General features: G+C 35.4%; 4 protein-coding genes and 1 long non-coding RNA gene across 10 annotated transcripts; 4 read left to right on the forward strand and 1 right to left on the reverse strand.

Annotated features, from left to right (window-relative positions):
• The first annotated feature begins 2,306 nt into the window (after positions 1–2,306).
• LOC133681160 (U-box domain-containing protein 44-like) lies at positions 2,307–6,080 on the forward strand. Of its 4 annotated transcripts, none has more exons than XM_062104312.1 (5): positions 2,307–2,745; positions 2,850–2,921; positions 2,994–3,852; positions 3,953–4,253; positions 4,488–6,080. In XM_062104312.1, the coding sequence occupies exons 3-5, from the start codon at positions 3,061–3,063 to the stop codon at positions 5,930–5,932; spliced, it is 2,538 nt and encodes an 845-aa protein (XP_061960296.1). In that variant the 5' UTR covers positions 2,307–2,745; positions 2,850–2,921; positions 2,994–3,060; the 3' UTR covers positions 5,933–6,080. The 4 variants fall into 4 exon arrangements, with proteins under 4 accessions (XP_061960296.1, XP_061960299.1, XP_061960298.1 ...); XM_062104315.1 differs by having other exon boundaries at positions 3,037–3,852; XM_062104314.1 differs by having other exon boundaries at positions 2,850–3,852.
• Positions 6,081–6,559: 479 nt separating this feature from the next.
• Positions 6,560–10,307, forward strand: LOC133680925 (uncharacterized). Its single transcript, XM_062104007.1, has 9 exons — positions 6,560–6,791; positions 6,866–6,949; positions 7,036–7,145; positions 7,272–7,322; positions 7,896–8,039; positions 8,132–8,221; positions 8,770–8,876; positions 9,587–9,671; positions 9,877–10,307. Exons 1-9 carry the CDS (start codon positions 6,680–6,682, stop codon positions 9,973–9,975), a joined length of 882 nt encoding a protein of 293 aa, XP_061959991.1. The 5' UTR covers positions 6,560–6,679; the 3' UTR covers positions 9,976–10,307.
• Positions 10,308–10,543: 236 nt separating this feature from the next.
• On the reverse strand, positions 10,544–12,944 carry LOC133681007 (uncharacterized). The gene is made up of 3 exons (XR_009836413.1): positions 12,413–12,944; positions 11,812–12,009; positions 10,544–11,745 (listed from the first exon to the last, which is right to left on the reverse strand). It is a non-coding gene; the product is annotated as an uncharacterized LOC133681007 (long non-coding RNA).
• A 1,522-nt stretch (positions 12,945–14,466) lies between these two features.
• Positions 14,467–17,199, forward strand: LOC133681164 ((+)-borneol dehydrogenase 2). 2 transcript variants are annotated; one of them, XM_062104320.1, is made up of 3 exons: positions 14,481–14,623; positions 15,688–15,753; positions 16,106–17,199. In XM_062104320.1, exons 1-3 carry the CDS (start codon positions 14,580–14,582, stop codon positions 16,902–16,904), a joined length of 909 nt encoding a protein of 302 aa, XP_061960304.1. In that variant the 5' UTR covers positions 14,481–14,579; the 3' UTR covers positions 16,905–17,199. The 2 variants fall into 2 exon arrangements, with proteins under 2 accessions (XP_061960305.1, XP_061960304.1); XM_062104321.1 differs by lacking the exon at positions 15,688–15,753 and having other exon boundaries at positions 14,467–14,623.
• Positions 17,200–18,260: 1,061 nt separating this feature from the next.
• LOC133681163 (uncharacterized) lies at positions 18,261–22,565 on the forward strand. Of its 2 annotated transcripts, XM_062104316.1 has the most exons (7): positions 18,263–18,842; positions 19,671–19,999; positions 20,413–20,565; positions 20,734–20,826; positions 21,686–21,744; positions 21,882–21,975; positions 22,255–22,565. In XM_062104316.1, the coding sequence occupies exons 1-7, from the start codon at positions 18,428–18,430 to the stop codon at positions 22,474–22,476; spliced, it is 1,365 nt and encodes a 454-aa protein (XP_061960300.1). In that variant the 5' UTR covers positions 18,263–18,427; the 3' UTR covers positions 22,477–22,565. The 2 variants fall into 2 exon arrangements, with proteins under 2 accessions (XP_061960303.1, XP_061960300.1); XM_062104319.1 differs by lacking the exon at positions 20,734–20,826 and having other exon boundaries at positions 18,261–18,842.
• Positions 22,566–24,452: the final 1,887 nt, after the last annotated feature.

The following is a 24,452-nucleotide window of genomic DNA, read 5'->3' on the forward strand; positions in this document are numbered from 1 at the left end:
TGTTTTTGTGCATAGAAGATCGCGAACAAAAAATTAAAGATATAACAGTAGCTTAATCTTACCTTGATTCGTAGAACTGAACTGAAGAGAGCCAAACAAGTAACAAGCTTGCCTTGAACTTAAATTCCTCTGCTCTTCTTTGCACCAGATATAGGTTTGAAGATTGAAGAAATTAGGTTTTCTGTCTTCAACTCTTCATGGTTTAAAAGGTTTGTAACGGTGGCGTTTTACTTATATATATATTAGAAAACACAGCCGGGTCACACCCGGGTTTACCCGGGTCGATCGGGTTCCGGGTCGACCCGCCGGGTCGATCGGGTTTCGCCGGGCCAACTCCCAGACGAGTTTTTACCTCCACCCGGACCGGTTTCAGGCCCGGGTCGGCCGGGTCGCGGGTCGACCCGCCGAGCCGGTCCGGGTTTCAAAACACTGCACCGTAGTCAATGATATTTATTAAAATGGCATTGTTTCTTTTTTCTTTGTTTTTCTTGGTGCTATCCTAATTGGATTAGGACTGGAACATTAAAGACCCAAGTTTTTAACTAGACTCTAAGTTTTCCAGGTCAATTTATAAGGACAAATTGAGTTTAATAACTATATATTATATTAAAATTAAGTTATTTCATGTTGGATCTTAAATAATCAATCAGCAACCAAATTATATATTCACAAAAAAAAATCGTGTGATGAATTTGAATCCTTGATGATAATATAAGGAATATACTCATTTTTACAATTACCTAAGCCTTCAAGAAGGTTTGGCATGATAGCTAGCTATCTTAAATTGAATTCTGGTCACTGCAAGATGTAATAGATTTAAGAAAATAAAGTAATGAACCGGTATAGTTTAATTAATCAAGTTTTATATTTATTTTCTAATGATTATGAGTTTAAGTTTTTTTAGTACTGCTAGAGATTTACATGGTTATTAGCTTTAAGGCTTATGGAATTAGTCGAGGTACGCACAAGTTGGTCTAGACACTTATATTAATAATAATTAAAAAATAAAGTCTTGTACCAAAATCTAATTTATCTTTTAACAAATAAAAAACCCCATTGAAATTAAATTATTCTCACTTCATTATGGAGTGGATTAAGGAAGTTAAGTGTTAATGTTGTCATGAGTAGATGAAAATCCATTCATCTCCTGATGAATAAAAAAATCCATTAGTTTTAAATCAAATTATAATTACATATAGCTTTGGAAGGAAACAATGGCTTTGGAGATGAACATTAGCTCAAACTATTTGATTTGAATTAAAAAAATCTAATTGAATTGATTTTTTTCTTTTAAAATTTAAATTAAATTGACCCGAATAAAATAAATAAACTAATTGGTTGGTTTTGATTTTATGTTTGTTAAAATAAAATAAATTTAATTTGAATTAATGAAATATAAAAAACACAAAAATTTTAATAAGTGAAAAGAGTTACATAAATAAATCCTAAATTTATAATTTTAGTTTTTGAAATTTAAATATATGATGACTGTCTATTCAAAAAAATCTCTCTCTACTATAAAAACAACTTAAAAAACAAAAACATTAAGAAAATTAAAATATAATCTAAAATGAAAATAATAAATCCAAAAAATCCTAGAAAAATAATAAAATTAACCTAAACAACAACTTCTAGAAGATTCAACGGTTCGATATAATGATATTATAGATTTTCACAAGAAAATTGCTGATAAATTACCTAAAAATCTTTGAACTCGATCTAACGATAAAATCTCTTGTTATTTTAATTTTAAAGAGCTAATCTATTATGACATAATTAGAATTTTTTCTTGTATCTAGACTTATCTCATTGACCATGAAACCATATGATAGGTCATTTACATGATTTGTTTGGATTATATTCCTTTCAATTAGTGTCAACATCTTTACCTAAATGGTCAAATCCTTCATTTTCTACAAGTCCGATGACATCACTTTTTAATTGAGCTATTTTTTTATTGGTTTTGATTTAATGGGCCTTTAGTTTAAATCTTTTTGTTTGGTTTTTTAGTTTTGTTCCATTCAGGTAGATTTTTTCTTTTAAAAAATCTAAAACCAAACCAAGCCTATCTTTTTTTAAAAAAAAAAACTCTGACCAAAGTTTTCCAGCAAATATAGAATATAGGAACTGTTCGAATTAATTAATTTTGAATCAGTTCTTACAAATATTTAAAACAATTTCAGTTACCCTGAGTAACCCGGCATGTAAATCCTCTAAAGAAAAGCCTATTATCTTTATCAGAAAAACTACGCAAGGCAAACTGTGAGTAGACTGACTGGCTTGACCTGAATCCCACACAGGCAAAGGCAAGTAAAGAAAGAAAGAAGGCATAGCAGCAGCCTTGGGCGATAGAAATCGCTGGAGCTTCTTGAATGCAGTTTTTTTCGTACTTGACTTGGTCTCTTCTATCCGCATTAAATTTTACAAGAAAAAAAAAAGCAGGGAATCTACAGCAGCCTTTAACTCATTAAGGAAGAAGTCAGAGCCACTGACTCTTCAGATACCCTTCTACACATAACTCCAAACAAGAAAGCCTCAAATCCATTTCGCACTCACCCACGAAACGCTTTCACTTATGTGTTTTTTATTTTTTGGAATCTTAAAAAACTTGAGGTTGTCTGAAATGTAGACAAACAGGTGAATACAAGATAGACTAGTGTACAAGGTCTCAGTCTTTGTTTACACAGATTACTTGTAATCAACCATGTCAAGATGAATTTAATGGATGGATATCTTATTGTTCAGGTTCTTAGTCTGTTCGTTTCTTTTACCTTTGAGTTCTGAATTTCTTGCTTGTTGAATTCTTGTTCTTGTACATAAGACTTACTGTATATTGTGTGCGTGTGCAGACAAGCACAGGCGCTTGTAAATATATGCATCTCCGCTGTTGATATCTGCTTGATTTGATTTCTGATTTTCAGGTTCGGTTTCTGTTCACTTCTTGTGATTTCTTGTCAATCTTTTCTTTCTCTGAATTCTTAATACTTACACAGGGAACTCTCGACGTCTGTAAATTTCCTGATTTTGTTTTGTTAGTTACTTCTATAATTTCAAGAAAAAATGGAAAATTCTGATAGCAGAAGCATTTCTGAGATTGAATCAGAGCAACAAGCCTCGACAGAAGAGGCGGTATCACTTGCTAAGAACTTGGAATTCGATAGAGAAGTATTCGCTGAATTTGCAGTTCTGCTTGACAAGTTCACACCGATTCTCATATCAATAAACGATAATGAAAAACTCATGGACAGGCCATCAGTTCAAAAGGCAGTTGGATCCATTGAAAAAGAGCTTAGTCGCGCTAAGGACTTAATTGAAGGAGCTTGTTCAAGATCCCCCATCAAGCAGATTGAGGTTGTTACTCAAGAACTTGGGAGATCATTAGGCCTTGTTCTCTTTGCAAGTATTGATGCATCCACAGAAGTCAAACAAAGTATTGCAGCATTACACAGAGAATTGATGAATGTGAAGTTTGATACCAGTTTTACTCCAAGTCCAAGTCCAAGTCTCAGTCCTAGTCCCAGTCCTTGTGCAAATCATGGTCCTAGACCAAACAAAGAATCAGGGTTTGTTAGTGAGCAACATTCTTTTATTAATGAAATCGAGGAGGAAAAAATTAGTCTTAGCATTGATGATGTTGTGCGACATCTCAAGTGTGGAAATGATGAAGAATTCAGGCTTGCACTTTTGGTCTTAGGTGATTTAATTAGGGATCAAGTAATTGAAAAGGAGTGGATTAATGACGAAGATATCATTCCAATTCTGTTTAATCGACTTGGCTCGAGCAAGCCTCACAACCGGTTAACCACCATCCAGATACTGAGAATTCTTGCTTTGGAGAATGATGAAAACAAGGTGAATCATACGAGAAATGATTTTTTTTTCCTTATGATTTTTGTTTCAAGTGTAAGAATTTCAAGTTTGCAGCTATCTTAAGTTGTCCGGTAGCCTGCAGGACAAAATGACAGATGCAGTCTGTTTGTCAGTGTTGGTGAAATCTTTGGCACGCGACGCGGATGAAGGAAGGGAAGCTGTAGGACTGTTGTCAGAACTCTCTGATATTTCTGCCGTTAGGAGAAGGATTGGAAGAATTCAAGGGTGTATTGTTATGTTAGTCACCATGCTTAATGGGGATGATCCAACTGCTTCACAAGATGCGGCGAAGTTGTTGGTTGCACTGTCAAGCAATCCTCAAAATGTGCTTCATATGGCTGAGGCTGGTTACTTTAAACCTCTAGTTCATTGTCTGAAGGAAGGTAATGTTACAGCTTACTTTCACGTATTGCGTGTTCTGTGGCATGATTTTCATGTTTAGATCTGTGGATGTTGTTTTATGTTCCTTTTTAGTGGAAAAGCATGCATTTGGGATTTTTATGAGTTGGTGTGTGAATCCTCTATCGAAAATCGATATCAAGATCTGAACTTCATACGTACCAAATTGTTGTATCCAAGAACCTTGTTGTCTGAATGCAATCATCTTGTTTTTATAGGCTCTGATAAGAGCAAGGTCCTCATGGCATCAGCAGTTTCAAGGATGGAGCTCACAGATCTGTGCAGAGCCTCCCTTGGCGAAGATGGGGCAGTTGAACCCCTTGTAAGGATGTTTAAATCCGGAAAACTTGAAGCCAGGCTAGCTGCTTTAAATGCATTACAAAATCTATCAAACTTGACAGAAAATGTAAAACGTTTAATCAGTTCAGGCATTGTAGTACCCCTGCTCCAGCTACTGTTTTCCGTGACATCTGTCCTTATGACTCTCCGTGAGCCGGCATCTGCAATACTTGCAAGGATTGCTCAATCAGCAACTATTCTGGTTAAACAAGACGTAGCCCAGCAGATGCTCTCACTTTTGAACCTGTCTAGTCCGGTGATTCAGTATCATCTCTTGCAAGCTCTAAATAGTATTGCATCCCACTCTAGTGCATCCAAAGTAAGAAGAAAAATGAAGGAAAATCGTGCAGTCCAGCTTCTTTTACCCTTCCTGGCAGAAAGCAACACCAATACCAGAACTGCTGCATTAAATTTGCTTTACACCCTTTCTAAAGATTCACCAGAAGAGTTCATGGAACAGCTCGGAGAATCCTATCTCAGTAAAATTGTCAGTATCATCTCATCACCAGAATCTGAAAGTGAAAAGGCTGCCGCAATCGGCATTTTGAGCAATCTTCCTGTTGGCAACAAGAAATCAACAGAAGCACTGAAAAAATTACATTTTCTGCCCATTCTGATCTCACTAATGAGTTCGGGCGCATCATCATCAACAACATGGTTAGAAGAGAGCATCTCAGGCATCCTTATTCGCTTTACCGTTCCTTCTGATAAGAAATTGCAGCTTTTTTCAGCAGAACTAGGGATTATTCCTATCCTTGTGAAGTTGCTGTCAAGTGAATCATCAGTAGCCAAGTGTAGAGCAGCAACCTCACTAGCTCAACTATCGCAGAACTCCCTAGCCCTTCAAAAGTCCAGAAAATCGCGGTGGATATGTATGCCTCCTTCTGCACACACTTTCTGCCAAGTCCATGATGGCTATTGCGTCATTAAAAGCACATTTTGTTTGGTCAAGGCCGGTGCTGTCCCTCCACTGATCCAAATATTGGAAGGTAAAGATAGGGAAGCTGATGAAGCTGCCCTCAACGCCCTCGCAACGCTCTTGCAAGATGAAATTCGGGAGAGTGGAAGCCTCTACATAGCCAAAACATCTGGTGTTCAAGCCATAATAAGAGTGTTGGAATCAGGAACTGTAAAAGCTCAAGAAAAGGCACTGTGGATGTTGGAGAGAATTTTTAGAATTGAAGAGCATAGATCACAATATGGAGAATCTGCCCAGGTGGTCCTCATCGATCTTGCGCAGAATGGTGATCCAAGATTGAAATCAACAATTGCAAGAGTCTTGGCACAGCTTGAGCTTTTGCAAGCTCAATCTAGTTACTTCTGAGAGAGAATTTACTTAGTGTGAGCATGATGTCGTGCATGCATGTGAATTTTTTTTTTTAATGATTTTATACACATTATTTCATTCACTTGTTTTTCTCCCTTGATATATTTAGATTATTTATTAACCAGGGGATGGATTTCCTCTCAAATTGATATACTAGGTTCATTATTTATTTATTTTATTTGGAATTTAACCGATTCAAGAGTTACATCAATAAATCATTGGATTAATTTACCAAATTAAGTTGAATTTAATGACAGTAATCTTAACAGTTAAGCTCAATAAATATTAGTAAAATATATTATAAAAAAAACAAAAAAAAACTAATTGAGTCCAGTCAATATTAAAAAAAGTAATCTTAATAGTCAGTTAAATAAACAATAATAAAATAAATTATCAAAAAATTAAGCCAAATTTAATAATTTGACTATAATTAAGAATCCAATTAGTGAATCATCACCAAATCAATTCAAATTTAATAATAATAATTTTAACAGTCAAATCAATAAAAAATAGTAAAAAAAATTAAAAAAAACATAAAAAAAGGGCCAACAAACGACATGTCGTTGATCAAGAAACATGCCGTTTTCTGAAGATATCAATAATCAAGAAACAGCGTCGTTTAGACCAAGCGCCATCTTTCTCCTTCAGTAGTCACTTCTCCAAAAAAACCCTAACAAAACCCTACAAAATAGCACAGCCTGCACTTTCTCTCTCTACAAATACAACATCTTTCTCTCTCTAAAAATGCTCCGTCGAAACATCCGGTTGAGAAGAGAGTATTTGTATAGAAAAAGCTTAGAAGGCAAAGAACGTTTACTTTACGAGAAGAAACGCAAAATCAAAGAAGCCCTTGCTGGTATAAAATCTGCTGTCTCTCTTTTATTTAACCAAAAGCTTTGATTTTTTGAATTAATTAATTAATTTTTACAGAAGGAAAACCGATTCCTACTGAGCTTAGGAACGAAGAAGCCGCTCTTCGTCAAGAAATTGATCTTGAGGATGAAAACACTGCAAGTATGCTTCTTATATATATACATATATTTTTGTTTTTTTTTTATATATGTTTTTGGTTTAATTAAATTAAATTTGTTTAATTTTAGTACCGAGGAGTCATATTGATGATGAGTATGCCAAAGCAACTGAAAGAGATCCGAAAATTTTATTGACTACGTCGAGGGATCCGAGTGCTCCTCTTACTCAGTTTGTTAAGGTATTAGAAGAAGAAAAAAATAAACTATGAAATGTTATGTTGTTGTTGTGAGGTTTTGATTGTGCTATATGTATGAATTTGCTTGATTATGAATTTGATTCGACTGGTCCGTACATGGTTGTGCAGGAATTGAAGTTTGTGTTTCCTAATGCGGAACGAATCAATCGTGGTGGTCAGGTTAGTAAATTGATGATTAAAGCCAGGAGGTTGACAAGAGGCTGAATTAGGGTTAAAAAGGTGGTTTTGATGGGTAGTATCTTCTGATATAATGTTAATTTTAGAGGTGGTGAAGAAATTGTGGTTAATAGAAATTTTTGCATGAGTGTAAATAGGAAGTTGAGTTTTTTATAGGTCTAGGTATTCTATGCTGCATGGGAAATCGGTTCATACACACTTGTGCTGGAATTGAAGTTTGTGGTTCTTAATGCAGAGCGAATCAATTGTGGTTCAGGTTAGTAAATTGATAATAAATAAAGCCAGGAGGTTAACAAGAGACTGACTTAGGGTTAAAAAGGTTGTTTTGATGGTTGTATATTCTAATTTAATGTCAAATGTAGAGGTGGTGAAGAAGCGTGTGGTTAATAACTTAATAGAACTTGTTGCATGGGTGTAAATAGGAAGTTGAGTTTTTGTAAAGTGTATAAGTCTATGTATTATATGCTGTATGGGAAAATTGTTCAGTTTAACATGTTGGTGAGATTTGGACCTTTGTTTTCTAAGGCTTACTTTAAAAAAATTGTTCATTTTCAGGTTATATCTGAGATTATTGAAAGTTGCCGGGCACATGATTATACTGATGTAATTTTGGTGCATGAGCATCGAGGTGTGCCAGATGGTTTGGTTATATGCCATCTACCGTTTGGTCCAACAGCTTACTTTGAATTACTCAATGTGGTAAGTTAGTTTGGTTATTCTTGTGTTTTGGACCTTTTGTTGGGATTATGTCTCAGGGAATTTTGTATGCTGATTAAGTGTTCGTATTGTAGGTTACTAGACATGACATTAAAGACAAGAAAGCTATTGGAACTATGCCTGAGGCCCCCCCACATTTGATTCTTAACAATTTTAAATCCAAGGTATTAATTTTCCATTCCCTGAATGTTTATATCTCGATTGTAGAATTTGACTTCTCCATGTACATCTTGTGGTCGTTTGAAGACTTGATGGACAATTAGCTGTCTTGAGTTAGTTTGTTGCTTTTGAAAGAAGGTGGGAATTGTGCTTATTAACCAATGCAAACAATTGATTATGTGCATGCTCAGGTTATGCCTGGAACTTTTGCACTTTCATTTTTCTTTGATGGAATTGCAAATCTAATAAATTGTGAAGGGATCAGGAGAGAGTATTTGGAAGATTGCAGAAATATTTAGCTTAAATGAAATATTAGTATTGCTACTGATCATGGTTGCTATATTCAATCTTTACAAATGACTGCATTAATTGTAAAGTATCAGGGATTTTATCGTTGGAATAATCCCTCTGAAGACAATTTCTTTGGATGTTGTAGCACTCTCCGCACCGAATTGCTATGCTAGTAAACATTGTATGTGTGCTTTATTGCTTCAATAGTTTTACTTGTTGATGTTTTATTCCATTGTGGAATTTCTTTTGTTGATGTTGACAGCTGGGAGAAAGGACAGCAAATATTCTAAAACATCTTTTCCCTATGCCAAAGCCAGATACTAAACGCATAATCACATTTGCAAATCAATCTGACTATATCTCCTTCAGGTTGGTTCCCTATTTCAGTCCATAAAAGATCTCTTGTTTTGAGCCAAATTAGCTTAATTTCTTATTTTATGCCATTATATAGTGCTGTATTAATAATAAACCATTGTAATTGCATGGGATATCCATCTTCACGTGGATTTGCTTGGGGTACCCTTGTTAAGTTCAGTTCATTTATGTTTGTGAACGAGTTCTGAGTAGCCTACCTTGAATAGCTTGCATTGTTCGTTTTGCAGCCCTGCTAATTTAGAGGTTTGCTATGAGAAAATTTATAGATAATATTACGAAGCAGAAACATCACAAAGAACAGGAAATTTAAGTGTTGTCAACTTGTCATGAAAGGCTTGTCTTTATTATTATTATTATTATTATTATTCGGAGATGATGCTTACAAAAACATTCTTGAAATCCCTAGACAACAACATTGAATATCCTGATAGAAAAAAAAAAATCAAAATCGAAATGCATATGAGTTACTTTGTTAGGTCATCCAAACGTGGTCAACCTGGTTTCTGGTTTCTCTTGTTTCATATAATATTATTTTCCTATCATGCTTGTATCATAATTTCAAGTTTGAACATATTCTTCCTGTTGGCTCTTGCTTTTTCTGTTCACAAGCTGTTTATTAGTGGAATTCACCATCCTTTCTGTACAAAACTGATCACTTTTTCTTCATATGGAATATGCTTTGGCTGATTATTTGTAATGTATAGGCATCATATATATGAAAAGCATGGAGGCCCCAAGTCTGTTGAACTCAAAGAGATTGGTCCACGATTCGAAATGCGGCTTTATCAGGTATCTCTAATGCCAATTAGATCACTTTTTCCTGCACATAAATCTCCTTGCCACCAAGTTAGAAAAGGCTTCCATAATGTAATTGATATACATAACTGGCAAAACATACTTCATATAGCCTCTGTAAATGCATCTGCTGTAGTTATTAATCGATGGTGTAATTCTTGGATAATTGATGTTTCTGTTTTCTATATTGTCTCAACAGATAAAGTTAGGAACAGTGGATCAGACTGAAGCACAGAATGAATGGGTGCTTAGACCATACATGAACACCACTAAGAAACGGAAGTTTATTGGAGACTGACATGACCCCAGGAATTAATCTGAAACCTGTTCTCTATTTCTTCTGTGTTTTGGCAATTTTGGCATCTAATATGCATAAGCTGATTCATATTTCCACCTGCTGTTAAAATCATGTTGCCATCGATGCTCTCTCGCTCAAATAGTTGTTTGTGGCCCTCGACCAAGGATAATTTCCTGGTTTGAATGGGGCTTTTTTCTCTCTTTGTTCTATTTTTCATTGATTTTAGTTAAGGCATTGGCAGATACTTTAAATATATTTTGTTTAGTCCCTTTTCCCCCTGAATTTAAGGGGATTTAATTTATGGGCAACAATGCTACAAACCTTATAATTCCTGCGTTTGCGTTTTGTTAATATATATATAGTGTTTGGTAGAGACGCAGATGTAAAAATAAATAAGATACAGGGACATGCTCCCTCAACCACTTAAGAATTAGCACTCCTGGTTTGACCTTTGAACTCAACCAACCTGTCATTGCATGGTAGCGTTGCTCATTTTTGTATCCCATATTTCCTGAGTCTAATTTGATTTCAGAGAGACTAGCAGCTCTGCTATGAAATTGAAAATCCAGGAGCCAAAAATCTGATAGTTCTATTTTTGCAAGGAAAGGTTCATCTACCAAAATCAACATGGTAATGTGATGATACTCATGAATTAACAGTAATAATCCTCAAAAGGGAGAGACAGGGATTATCAATTTCCAGCACCTGGTATAATGTGATGATGATATGCTTGAAACCTAAGCCCTGTTTTTCCAGCTATATCATCTTTCAACTGAGCTGAACAGTTACCGATTGGCATCACGCCAATCACTCCATCGGCAAGTTATGCTTATGGCTGTGATTACGGGGGGAGAGTAAATTCACCGTATCAATGAGGCTACTCTGCTACCCCGTGCATGATTCCCCATTCATATCTCTTTCTGGTTTTCATCATTTGGGGAAGCCTCACTCTCCTTTCCCTCATTTAATTGCTTCTCAGGTGGCAAATCCCCATCTTCACGGTTTGCAATCCCGTCCATCTCTTTAGGTTCATCAGACTGGTGTATCATCAACTGCCCCATTTGCAGGAGCAGGAGCAGGTCCATCGGATGAATAAGCCATGTACTGCTCAAGCTGATAGCTCATCAAACGTGAGAAACCGTGACTTTAGCTGCTGGAACTTCTTACGAGACCATAAAAAAAGTTGCAAGTGGATTAATTGTAAAACAACAGTGCCCGTGTGCACCACGTCACAGACTGGAAAAGGGTTTCTCCAGCGTGCAAAATGAATATCAAGTAACTTGGCATATGACTGAGCCCAAGGTTTTCCATTTCAGCTACTTCACCATACCTTAGCAAAATCACAAGCCTTTCGCTGCTTTGAGCTATACATGGTGCACCTTGAATGTACAACACCATCACCCAAGCACAAGCCAGATACCATTTTAATAATAACAGGCAAGAAAAAAAAATGCAGAAGATTTTCTTAGGAGAAGATAGTGGATGGATATAAAACAAGACAGCCAAAGGTGTTATCAAAAGTTTGATCCTTCACACTAACTACAATTTATTAGGTGAGAGTTGACTCACAGCGATATATATAACCTTCATCAACCTCAAATGCTTTATTTGTCCCGCTGCAATGCTCAGAGGGAGCAGCTTTCACCTAACTTAAGGCAGGTTTCCCTTCAAAATTTACCATGCTATTGGCAGATGCTAGTTTCTTTGTGCATGTGACCATAGCTTAAGTTAGGTTATAAGTCAGCAAGCCTCTTTAGACTGTTCCTCGACCTATAATGAATCGAAGATTCAGCCATAAACCAAGACAAGAAAGGTATATAACCCGAAGAGCTATACCTGATACAGTCGATTCATTTTATCCATTACAATGTGTCCCACCTCCTCAACACTGTAACAAAATAAGGATGTCCAGCGTCTTCAACTTGCCGCTCTGTATATGTCGAAACTCCACCAAAATTCAGTGCAAGGTGATCGGGTCTCTGAAGCAGAAGTTGAAATGTAGGCCGCAGTTCATAACACTGTCCAAACAGAGACCTGCGGCAAAATACATATAGCCCAAGTCAACAGCTGTGAGCTGTAAAATAAAACCATTTTGCTGTCCTTAAAACTTGTCAACAGTTGTGAGCTGTAGAAGAATATTGATGAGTTTATAATGAGATTGAAAATATATGAAAGCCTGCAACCTGGATTGAAACAACTGTGAAAAAGAGAAACCAATTTGCCATTGATGCAACAGAAGCTGTCCCATGGGTTGAATTGTTTTCATGACCAAGGAAGTCACAGGGATAGCTTTTATTTGGTCAAGCAAACAGATGAAAATAACACTTACCCATTACTCTTTCTGAGCAAAATTACAAAAACAAATGAAAAACAACTTTAACCCACTACTCATTTTCTATGCAATAGTTGTTTTTCACTACTCATTCGAGCATTTTACCTTGCTGGGTGGGCCAATGAAGTCATGAGGAACACATCTTCTGTTGATAACATCACGAAGTTTTTGGCCATTGTTAGTTGTCAACGATGGAGATCTTGCTTGCAGGATATCCTGGCAAACGCATCTAAATATAAACATTAACAACATATTCAGCCTCTCCCTCATCTTGATAGAACCAACGAGAAGGAGCAGTCTCGCCTCTTCGATGGTAATCGGGCACATCCAACATCCACTAACTGGTATTCATAGGAGAATCCAAAATTTGCTTTATCGCCTCTTCCATGTCTTTCTCAAATGACTGACCAGTAAAAACTGGTGGAGGGCTGTCGGAGAAGATACCATGGGAAACGGTCCTTGAATGGCAAAGCACTGAAGTTGCAAAATAAAAAAAAACTCTCTTCTAAGCCCAGCTAAACACATAAGAAGCCCATCTGAGCAATATGTTCCCTAGCCCAAAGCCCAAACAACAAAGCCCATAAAAAAGTGATCGAACAACCCAAATAAATAATAATTGAAAACAACAAAATAGATAAGAAGCCCATCTGAGCAATATGTTCCCTAGCCCAAAGCCCAAAACACAAAGCCCAGATAAAGTGATCGAACAACCCAAATAAATAATAATTGAAAACAACAATATAGGTGACCCCACAACCCAGCAAGAGAGAGAGAGAGAGAGAGAGAGAGAGAGAGAGAAGGCCTGGAGAGATTCTCCGATGCCTCTTATTTTTTTTTTAATTAATATTAAATGGTTACGAAAAATGCATCGGACGAGTGGACCACGAAATTGAATCCATTATTGTAAGATTCGATTATCCCCTTCCCCACGTTCTCTCAAAACACGAAATGGAGAGTTCAATTCGGTTTGAAACTGTGATAATAATAATAATAATTTAAAATATTTTTTATTTAATAATATATTAAAATAAACCTTTTTTTAATATATTAAAAAATATTTTTGATATCAACAAATCAAAATGATCTAAAAAATATAAATTTTTTTTATTTTAAATAAAATTTTATTTTTAAATTTGTTTTAAAAAAATATAATTTACACCGTATTTCTAAACATATTCTTTATTGATATGCTCACAACAATATGATTATTTATATAATTTAATTTTTTTGAGTAATGTGGGCAAGTGTTTACATTTCCCCATGCTACATCTGTACATGAATCTAGATAAACTATTTTTATTTTATTACTACAAATAAAACTGAGGGAATTTTTTATTATATGTTTGAGTCAATATTTTGCAAAATTCAACTAAAAATTTAGCCTGGACAGTTATCTATAGCATTCATAAGTATTTTGATGGAGTTCTCATCGTATTTATATTAAGATTAAGTGTTTTATTTAAAAATACATTATTATTTTTAATATTAGTACATTAAAACTATAAAAAATATTTTTTTAGCTGTTTTTTTTTTAAAATAAATCATGGTGTCGAAACACATCAAAAATAAAATCTACTGTGTTTCTGTGGTTGGAATGCTTGATAAGTTAAGTTGCTGTCAAGTTTGGAAGCGATTGAGACAAAAGTGTGAGAAGCAGTAACATCTACCAATTAATGAGTTTATAATTATAACTTAGTTTCCATAACTTATTTAAAACAATCCATTAATTCTTATAATATTATAAATAATCAAATAATTCTTCGACCAATGTTGACCATCCTCTATATATATATATATATATATATATATATATATATATATATAATGTTCTTATTTATCAATGCATGGAATCCTTTTCAAGGAAAAAAAAATCAAACGAATGTTCAATAACACCATCACAATTAGAAAATAAGTATCACAATAAATAATAAAATCAAGAATTTTAAATAATTGAAGATTATAATTCTTTATTTTATAATTGTTTAGTTATATTTTTTTTTATATATATATATATATTTTATAATTGAAGATTATATTGATTTTTTTAATATTTGTTTTTTGTTTTGTCGTAATACTATTGCCCATTTTTTATATTCTTATGTATACTTTTAATTGTTTGATTGAATTGCGAATATTCTTAAATTCATTATGCTTATAAAACTGAGCTACCTAGGAAAACACCACTGGCTGTCTCCATCAAACCTTTCACTACCACATCTATAAATCCTGTCTTCAACCATCATTGGCCAGCACCATACAAAGCTCTCCAGTAATGGCCACCGCAAGCTCCACTGACTCATCCCTCTCTCCTCTGAGGTAAAAGGAGCTTTTGATCATCTCCCTTTTGACCTTAGTGTTAAATGGTTTTCTTTTCTTTTCCACTGTAACTTGCTTTCCTTTAAGAAAGATTCTTGCTTTTTGTGAAGAGAATTTTTTGATGAATTTTGTATATGTTCATGGTTTGACATCAATCCTAGGGAATCCAATGGTGATAGCTAATTTAAGTTTAATACAACCACTCGGACTAATTAGCCTTTTAATGAACTGTTGCTAGCTTGCTATTAACCCTCGTAGTCAATTTCATAGTTGATCAACTCATTTTTTTTTTATATAATATATTATTATTTTTAATTTCTTTTTTATTTTTTGTTGAAGAGTTGTATCTTTATATGAACTTCCCTTTTGGAATTCAGGGGTGCCTTGAAGTGTGGTTTGATTTCTTAGTTTTATAGAGTAAAAGAGCATAAACATTTCTCAGAAGTTTTTAGTTTCATATAAGTTAGAGAACCATGGATTTATTGAATGTTTCCAGATTTCTATCAATGCTTTAAATCTGCTTTTTGTTGTCTGCCATGATCTGATGCAAATTGGTGTAATATAAGTTTGCGTTTGTGAGAAAGAAATTGACTGTAACATATCATATTTCACTTCATTATCCGAAGTCACCTTGCGGAAGAGGCTTTTGCAATGACTTGCTTGTGCTTTGTTATTCTCTTCTGTCTGTGATGCTCATCCTCTCACACACGAAGTACCTATCGTCCTTCTCTGTGGGTTAATGTCCTTAGAGATTTTGAATTTGTGCCTACTTTAAATGCAAATCAAGGTTCTGTAGTTTGTGTTTTAAAGTTCGAATTTAAATAATTACCATGGACTATATAGTATTGGGTGCGTGTTTCAAATTTATATGAGTGACTTGGTATCTTCATTTTCAGTTTGAAATAGCAGCAGGTCTATGTGTTAACTGTGTAAGATTAACCGTTTTTCATGCCTTGTTGCTCACTCTAATCTGTGTGGCTAGAAATAATCTGATTGAAATTTAAGTTGATATGACGATGCTTTGGAAATCTCAATTGTATGAGTCTCATTTTGAATCATTTCAGAGTGTCTACATGCTGTTTTTTCTTTTTGAAAGGAGAGCTGCTGATAAATGAAGCCTTCCATATGTGGTATTTGATTTAGTTTTTACTTTCATGTTTTAATTATTTGTCTGGTATGCTGGAACTTATATACCAGCTGAAATATTTTTACATAATCGAAACTTTCCAAGAAGACGGAAGGATAATCCATAAAAGTTTGCTGCTTTGTTGACATCAAAAGAGCCAGACCATCCAATTCATCTACTAGTGGATTGTATCTTGCTGCACAGTTCTTAACATTTTATAACTATGTCTTAAGAGGTCTTTCTGGCACCCTAATTGAATTGGGATCTCTCTTTTGGCATGTTTGGTGTCATTCTAGTATCGGGATTAATCTATTTATTTGGAATCCATATCAGACCTAGCATATCTTTTCTTGTAGGTTATTGGGCAAAGTAGCATTGGTAACAGGTGGAGCTACTGGTATTGGGGAGAGCATTGCCCGGCTATTTTGCAGACATGGTGCAAAAGTTTGCATAGCTGATTTGCAAGACAACCTTGGACAAAATGTTTGCGAGTCGCTTGGTGGTGAGCCAAAAACTTGTTATATCCATTGTGATGTCACAATAGAGGATGATGTTCGCCAAGCTGTTGACTTTACTGTTGATAAATTTGGAACATTGGATATTATGGTTAACAATGCTGGGCTGGGAGGTCCCCCCTGTCCAGATATCCGTAAGGTGGCCTTATCAGACTTTGAAAAGGTGTTTGATGTAAATGTGAAGGGTGTTTTTCTTGGAATGAAGCATGCAGCACGGATTATGATCCCCCTAAATAAGGGTTCAATTGTTTCTCTCTGTAGTGTTGCCAGTGCCATAGGGGGTATGGGCCCACATGCTTACACAGGGTCAAAGCATGCTGTATTGGGTCTGACCAGAAGTGTTGCAGCTGAACTAGGAAAACATGGGATACGTGTAAACTGTGTCTCTCCCTATGGAGTTGCGACAAGCTTGGCTGTGGCTCATTTGCCCGAGGATGAGAGGACTGAGGATGCCTTAATAGGTTTCCGCTCTTTTATTGGGAGGAATGCTAACTTGCAAGGTGTGGAATTGACAGTTGATGATGTGGCCAATGCCGTGCTCTTCCTAGCAAGTGATGAAGCAAGGTACATAAGTGGGGATAATCTAATGCTTGATGGGGGCTTCACGTGCACAAACCACTCACTCCGTGTCTTCAGATGACGAGTGATTTTCTTGAGGCATACTGCAATGTCTTAGGTGGTTTTGAGATTGACAACTCTGTCTTTTGGTGTCACAGCTTCTAGTAGGTTTGGACAGCAGCTGATACAAAGAAGAAACAAATGTTATCAGTTGTAGATTGCACCTTGATTTCTGTATCATTAGGTATGATTCAAGACTAATCCTCCATGTTTTGATCATCGTGAATTCTAATTGGACTTGTTGCTCAATTCCTTGCATGAACCATATTTTTTTCACTTCACCATTTTGGAAGTAGTGAATTTGAATTCAAGTGCAATATGCTGTGCCAAAATCTGAAGATATTCTCTACTCCTGTAAAGCATCTTTGTAAGTAACTAGAGTAAAGTTTGGTTACCGTTTCGGGATAGAAGATTTCCACTTTGCTCAATCCACAATGGCGACTCTGAGGATTTCCACTCATAAAATCTCTCATGCATAGATTTATTCTATATCTCTCGTGTCTTGGAACACAAACCAAAAGCAACCGAGAACCAAATACCCATTTCCAGATGCCGTACGACATTCTCTTAACTACATATGGCGAAGGGAACAGCTAGTTTGCCAGACATTAGTGTTACTGATTGCTGGATATGAAGAAGAGTAGGGGATCACTTTGCTCAGAGAGGCGTGTGCAAAAGAACTGATATGAGAAATGTTCTCTCTGAAATCCTGAAGGTTGGAGCTATGACATACTTTGAGACTTCATTCACAAATCTGTTTGTGATTTTACTTTAGCTGTGGAATTTCGTTGTAGGATAAATGACTGCATACTATGATGAGCTGTGGCTTCCCATGAATATCAATTCAACAATCATCAATTCTTGAAGGAAAATGAAAAAAAAAAATTTCCACAATTTTGATTCCATGGCTCCCACGTAAGAACAATTCACCGGTAAAATGAGTGCAAAAGAGAAGAAAATATAAAAGCCAACGTGTAAAAACTAAAAACACAGCAAAAATTAATACTTTAGAACTCTCAAACTACAAATTCATAGTTATAAAACTCAGTTCAGGTTTAACATGACCAAGGCCTAATCAGGGATTGGTCGGTTCAACTTATTGATAAGTGGATTAATTTTTTAATTTTTTTAATTAAAATTATATCAATTTAGATTTTTTTAATAATAAAATGATATTGCTCATAAAACAAATTGATTGGATAAGAAACTTAACTTGTACTAGATTTGGCTTTTGAGTTATTGTTAACTTGCTGGATTGAGTTTTTATGTAATTAATAATTTATTTTGGAATGAAAAATTAATTCTTACTTTCTTGAGAAGAAAAAAAGTCCAAAAGCGAAGAAAACAAATAAAAGGAAAGGAAATAGTCAGAGAGGTGAGCTTGAAAACTCAACCTCCAAAAATAACTACCATTATCTAACAGTAATTCAAAAAAAACCAGAACCTAAAGAAAAGGCAATGGCCACTTATCTTCCTCACCTCACAAGCAAAACGCCCTCTTTGTTCTAAAAGCCCGAAACAAAAAGTCCCTACACGAGCCAGTTCATGGCTTCTCTTCACGTTCAACATTCATGGCTATCTTCTCTCACCAAAAACCCCACTACCCTTTTCTCCTCCAAAGCCTCTCCATTCAAAGTTTCACTCTCTCTCAACTCTTCTAATGCTGAATCTCCAAACCCCTCCTCACAGAACCCACCAGATCCCGAACCAGGTCCTGTGGACCCTGTCAAGCTTGCTTTTGAGAAGGCTAAAGCATATAGAAACTCCATTGAAACCAGCAAGAATGTGAAGATTGAGCAAAACCCAGTTGAGGATTCTGGTGGTTCTATAATTGGGATTGCTGAGAAAAATAAGCAAGTGTCAGATCCTGTTAAGGGTGCTGTGGAGTACAAGACAGATAGAGGAGTTGTTGGTAGCAGTGGTGTTGTGGAAGGTATTGCAGATAGTAAAACAAATTCAGGTATGGTATTTATTTCAAATTTTCAATTGGCAGATTTAGCTAATTTCAGTTCATTTTGGATAATTGATGATTATTGATTACTTATTATGTTGCCTCCATTAACAGTGTCTAGTTGGTAATTAGCCACAGTGTGTTAACAGACAGGACACAGTGGATCCTTGATCAGCCATACATAGCCAATTTGCCTAGTTGCTGTGTTCATCTTTATATGTTGTTATCATATAATGCCGTTTTGTTATCAGCTCTGTATTAAAAGATTTTGTTGTGGTTAATAGTAAGATGATGTTGCCATATCTAGTTGTTCTTCTAGGGTTGCGATTGGTTAGTGTCTCTAGACACAAAAGCGATGTATATAGAAGGGATATCAACATGTTTAGTTGTAAAGATGGTGACAAAAACATAAAAATAAATCCGTATCTAGGATAATTTTGAAGTGAATTTCTGGACTTTAAAACAAGAAGGACAAGGGGACATGTACATTATGTCCCAACTATCTCCATCTCTTTTGTCCAGAGAAGTAACCAAATGCTAAAGAATGAAAGAGTGTAAGAGGCTGAAGCTTATAAATGGAAACCAATTTCAGGGTTTCAATTTTTAGATTTTCGCTTTCATCTTTCAACTAAGTTTTAGTAATGGAGAAAAAGAGAATCTACATTCTATTGATTTGAAGGTTTATCGATATAAATGATTCAAAACTTGGTGATATGTTTATTTTTTCAAATCTGTGCTATAATAGAAGGGAAAATATCATCAGGATCTTTTGTTCTAATTAGAAATAAGTATATGGAAGTGGAATGTCTGCTGAAAATGTGCATATGATTGTTTTAGGATTAAAGGGAGGGAATTTAGGAAGTGGAGTGGTGGATAAAACGTCAAAGAAAGAACAAAAACTGTCGATCTCAAGCATTGATTTTGTGGGGCTTGAATTTGCGGATAAGAAAAAGGGCAGGGGACTACCTGCTGGATTGGTTCCAATCACAGACCCTTTTTCAGAAGGGAACTTGCCTGATGTAGAAATAATTGTCGGGGACACTAGCAAATTTGAGGATCCCTCTACATTGACGTCCAAGCCTACCCAAGAAGATAATCCAGATCTTTACAAGCCGAAGGTTTCTACATGGGGTGTCTTTCCTAGACCTGGAAACATTTCAAAGACGGTATGCTAGTTATAGTTTTTTTGAAAAATTCTGAAGTGCATTACAATCTCCAACTCTTAACTTTTGTTGGTGTTACTGCTTTGAGAAAGTAACTTCATGAGAAATACAAAATTCAAGATAAATTGGATGTATGAGGCGGAGAAAGTAAATAGGAGTGGAAAAAATGGTTTGAAGTCGCTATATTGCAGCTGCTAAGAAACTGATAAAATACAATAATTAATTAGGAGGAAACGTTAACCTGTCCTCAAATGAGATTAGGCAGAACTTGAATCACTTAAGTGGACAAAAAATATTTTTCTTTCATAAGTCATTGATGAAGAAATAATTGATGGAAGTTTATTGGTTCTCATTTTTTCTGGAAAAGGACTAATCTTACTAACAGCTTTTTCTGATATTTCTTTCTTGGGTGTTAGTTTGGTGGTGGAAAAACTATTCGCCCTGGAGATGAGCTTGAAACAGCAGAAGCACGAGCTGCTAAAGATGAGCGCACAAAGCAATTAATTGCTGCCTACAGGAAGAGCATTGGCTTAAATGTTGATCCAAACGTGAAATTGGAGTGTGAAAAGGTATATTCCCTTCAGTTAATCCGACTTTCATTCTACGAGACCAAAAAGAAATAGCATTGAAGTTTCCCAAGTGTCATTTTTTAATGAAAACTACGGAGAATATCAATCAGATTACAAATGCCTTTATCCAATGACCATTTTTCTAATTCAAGTCATTGAGGTTTATAGGCCTTGAAGGATGGCGACTCCTTGATGGATTCTGGAAAGCTTAATGACGCGCTACCCTACTATCAAATGGTTATGGATAAGTTGCCATTTAAGGTAATTTTACATCAGATGTGAGCCACAACTGTTTTGGTAATGCAAGTGAGCTTGAATAGGCTGATGGTACTCCATTTGGGTCACTTGACAACGCAAGTCTTGTGAAATGATTCTCCAAATCTTGCTGAAGTTTTAAATGGCTAAATCCAAATTCCCAATCAGACATACTGGATGGTTCTTGTTTCAGATAGGTTTCATCAGCATACATGTTTTGGCCATTCTAAATGATTGGTGAGATGAACATTTTCCAGGAGCTTAAGACTTAAAAGTTTTGAGTCCTGCGAGTACAGATAACCAACATGCCACATTTTTTATGAGCTATGGAGATCTTGATTAAAAATGTTTACAGACCTCAGACATTCTTAAAATCATAACTTAGAGCTACATCGGTGTCAATTTTTGTTTATAGACCATAGCATAGCAATATTCTGTACCTTTTCCCTGCATGCAGGTTTCTGTGAATGCAAGTACATAATAGTTAGACCTGGCTGATGTTTCTGATACCAACAAGTATTCACATAAAACTTAATAATTTGTTTCTAATGCTCAGTTCAATGTTTCTCAATTTCTAGATTTGTGTTCTTAGAAGCAATTTCCAGTTTGAATTAGGAAAGCAGAAAATGAATTTCATCCAAGATACTCGGTTCCTATTCTGTCAATCTGTATCTTTGTTCCTCGGAAAATGTCTCAACATAATTCTCAGCTAAAAAATCAGAAAGAAGTTGTGATTTTGACAATGGTCGTTGAATCTTGTTTCAAAAGTTAGGATAGACAGTCCTTCTTCTTTGATGTGGGGGTAACTAATCAGAAACGAATTGCGTCGTTCTTGTATTTCATTACGGACATTACGATTTTGCAGAGTGAACTTCATGGGTTAGCTGCTTTGCAGTGGTCAATCTGTCAAGATTCACTCAGCAGGTACATTTATTTTATCAATTGTCAGCTCGATTCTTAATATATGTTCGAATGGCCTATCTGACTGGATATTAATCGTCTGATAAAAGTTACAATGTTTGTTTACTATATCGGTAATAAGCAGTTGTGATTATTGACAGACCAAACGAGGCTCGTGCTGTGTATGAAAAACTCCAGTCTCATCCAAATGTTAAAGTGAGCAAGATAGCAAGGCAATTTATGTTCAGTTTCCAGGTAATTAACACTGAAGTAGGGCTAATAAAGAGCTTCTATGCATGCCCGAAACTTCAAATATTCAAAAGAAATTGCACCTATTTAATCAACATCTTGAATAGTTCAAAACACTGACAACTGAAAATACAATGAACTGCATGCAGACCAAGCTTGCAATTTTCAACGTAAAGTTGCCAAAACCAAGTTGATGCATGATCAAAAGTTAATAGTTATTGTACTTTTTGAGTTTTGCATGTCTAGGCATTTCAATTGATCATTAAAACTTTTAACCTACTGTAGGCCATGGAGAAGTTGAAGTTTACAGGCTCAAATTTCTCGCCGACAAGCACAGGCTACCAGTACTACTTTGAGAAATTTGTTGAAGATAAAACCAGCTACCCTCAAGGAGAGGCTGGAATTGAAATTGGTGTATTGAATCAAGCCCTCCCATATATGATTTTTCTTGTTTCTCCCATTTTTATGGTTCTGTTTGCTGCTTTACGGGGAGGGAATACAAACTAGATACTTGTAACTAGCAACTAGGATGTAATTAATAACTACATCTCCTAATCTAGATGAAAGATTAACTTTTATCTTGATTCTTTATTTCATATCGTGGCCTGATATCTCTCCCTTTCTGACTGATTCATGGTTAATCAATACCCTGCTAATAGTTGCCTCAGTGATTGTAGCACTAGTGTTATCAAGAGAAATAATTGATGATTACTAGTGATGAAATAGGAAATCTGGCAGGCATCCTAAAGTGGGAGGAGCCCTAGTTTTGGAAAGCTTTCCTGGGAAACACTTAGCTCCACTTATTGTGCAATGATTCTGTCGGTAAGCACACAACGAGGAGACAGGGTAAATGGTTGGTGTGAGATTTTTTTCCCTTAGGAAGAGTACTAATGCTTTATAGAACAGGGTGAAACTTGTTCAATCATTTCCATAGATTAGAACAAGAGTGCTAGGTGGAGTGGTTGGAAGATGATGCATGATTATGCGAAGATTGCAAAGCTCTCTAAAGGGATATTACGGTTCCTTTCTGTAGTTTCAGACATTCACTATGTGATCTTGTTCTTGTATCAATCACCATTGTTGTGCTGATCAGAATCTACGTACCATGTATTGGAAGTCAGAAAAGATGCATTGTATGCTGCTGGTTGGACCTATGAAGCAGGATAGTGTTTTTATGCCTTTGAATTCTCTCTTGGATTTGAACAAGATCATAGAACAATCACTGCCGCATTCATCGTTATACCCATCCCCACCATAAAGTTTCTGTAAAGTGAACGAAATTTATAGTATCAAGATTTTAAATAGAAGATGATTCGGAAGTTGTGCTTCTTCTGATTATTTTTTTTCTCCTGCAACTGCAACTTCTTTGTAAGCTCAATTCACGGCGAGTCAATGCCATCAACAGAATGAAATTCTCACAGTTCATTTAGATAACTTGATGTGGACGATTTGAAGAATATAGGTATGAACAGTCACTTATGAATCTGCCATAATTCTAGTAGACTTTGTTTACTGGGTAGTGGGATAAAACCGAGCTAAGCCTAACAGGAGACTAGTTCGCGCAAGATGACTAGCCTAGTAAAAAAACCTATAACTTCAATCTGAATATTGAATTACACTCAAATTTAATCAGGAAATTCTATAAACCTGATTCTATAGGAGTCGGCTGACTATAACTAGCTGAGATTTGAAAGACCTTAAGATTTGGCTTGGAAGATGTTGCTTGAGAAATATTCATTGTTTTTCCTTTTATTTTTGGATTTTTAGTTTAATTTTAGATTTTATGTTGTTTTTCCTGATTTAAAATTCTGATTTTCCTGACTTATTTAAAAAGTTGTAAACTTTTTGGAAAGGCAAAAAGAAAAATATTCCGTAATAAAATATAATTGTGAGACCCTTTTCAGTAAAAATCCTATCTTTTTGTGGGTGTTTATTTTCTTCTTTCCGAGAGTCGTGTGTACTCTCAGCCAGTTGTATGGTTTAAAGGGAGGAATTCATGTGAAAGCAATATTGAGTATTTTAATTTCAGGGCATATCCTTTATGCAGAAAGCAAACATCCTTGATTTTGAAGATTTAGGATGCCAAAAAACAAAAAAAGCAATTACCTGCCATGTTCCTGATAATCCTCCCTTTTTGGCCAAAAGTTGTCTTCCTGCCTCCAACTCACAGGGACTATGTACCTGAGGCTGCTTTCTGCTTTTGTGCTTTACTGTTAATCTGCAGCTTTAATTATTGTGATCTATATATGTGTGTTCTATCATTGTTTTATTTTGGAACTATATCCAACATGTCATTGTCTATCCAATAGTTAGAAAAAGAGATAACAAGCATAAGAACACAAATTTCTATTAAAATAGGCTTAGTTATGTCCCCTTGATCCATAAATATCTCTATAAAAGCATCCACGTAGCCCAATCATGGAAGATTCACAACTGATTGATCACTGTACCAATAATTCATGAATGATTTCTGAATAATTGTG

This window comes from Populus nigra, chromosome 1, assembly GCF_951802175.1.
Source record: "Populus nigra chromosome 1, ddPopNigr1.1, whole genome shotgun sequence".
Taxonomy (NCBI): Eukaryota; Viridiplantae; Streptophyta; class Magnoliopsida; order Malpighiales; family Salicaceae; genus Populus; species Populus nigra.

Coding starts and splice junctions, on each gene's coding strand:
- LOC133681160 (XM_062104314.1), top strand. CDS start 3,061: ATGGAAAATTCTGATAGCAGAAGCATTTCTGAGATTGAATCAGAGCAA. Junction 3,853..3,952: donor TGGAGAATGATGAAAACAAG/GTGAATCATACG, acceptor GGTAGCCTGCAG/GACAAAATGACAGATGCAGT. Junction 4,254..4,487: donor AGTTCATTGTCTGAAGGAAG/GTAATGTTACAG, acceptor TTGTTTTTATAG/GCTCTGATAAGAGCAAGGTC.
- LOC133680925 (XM_062104007.1), top strand. CDS start 6,680: ATGCTCCGTCGAAACATCCGGTTGAGAAGAGAGTATTTGTATAGAAAA. Junction 6,792..6,865: donor AATCAAAGAAGCCCTTGCTG/GTATAAAATCTG, acceptor TAATTTTTACAG/AAGGAAAACCGATTCCTACT. Junction 7,146..7,271: donor CTCTTACTCAGTTTGTTAAG/GTATTAGAAGAA, acceptor ATGGTTGTGCAG/GAATTGAAGTTTGTGTTTCC.
- LOC133681164 (XM_062104320.1), top strand. CDS start 14,580: ATGGCCACCGCAAGCTCCACTGACTCATCCCTCTCTCCTCTGAG. Junction 14,624..15,687: donor TCATCCCTCTCTCCTCTGAG/GTAAAAGGAGCT, acceptor GAATCATTTCAG/AGTGTCTACATGCTGTTTTT. Junction 15,754..16,105: donor AATGAAGCCTTCCATATGTG/GTATTTGATTTA, acceptor CTTTTCTTGTAG/GTTATTGGGCAAAGTAGCAT.
- LOC133681163 (XM_062104316.1), top strand. CDS start 18,428: ATGGCTTCTCTTCACGTTCAACATTCATGGCTATCTTCTCTCACCAAA. Junction 18,843..19,670: donor AGATAGTAAAACAAATTCAG/GTATGGTATTTA, acceptor TGATTGTTTTAG/GATTAAAGGGAGGGAATTTA. Junction 20,827..21,685: donor TGGATAAGTTGCCATTTAAG/GTAATTTTACAT, acceptor ACGATTTTGCAG/AGTGAACTTCATGGGTTAGC.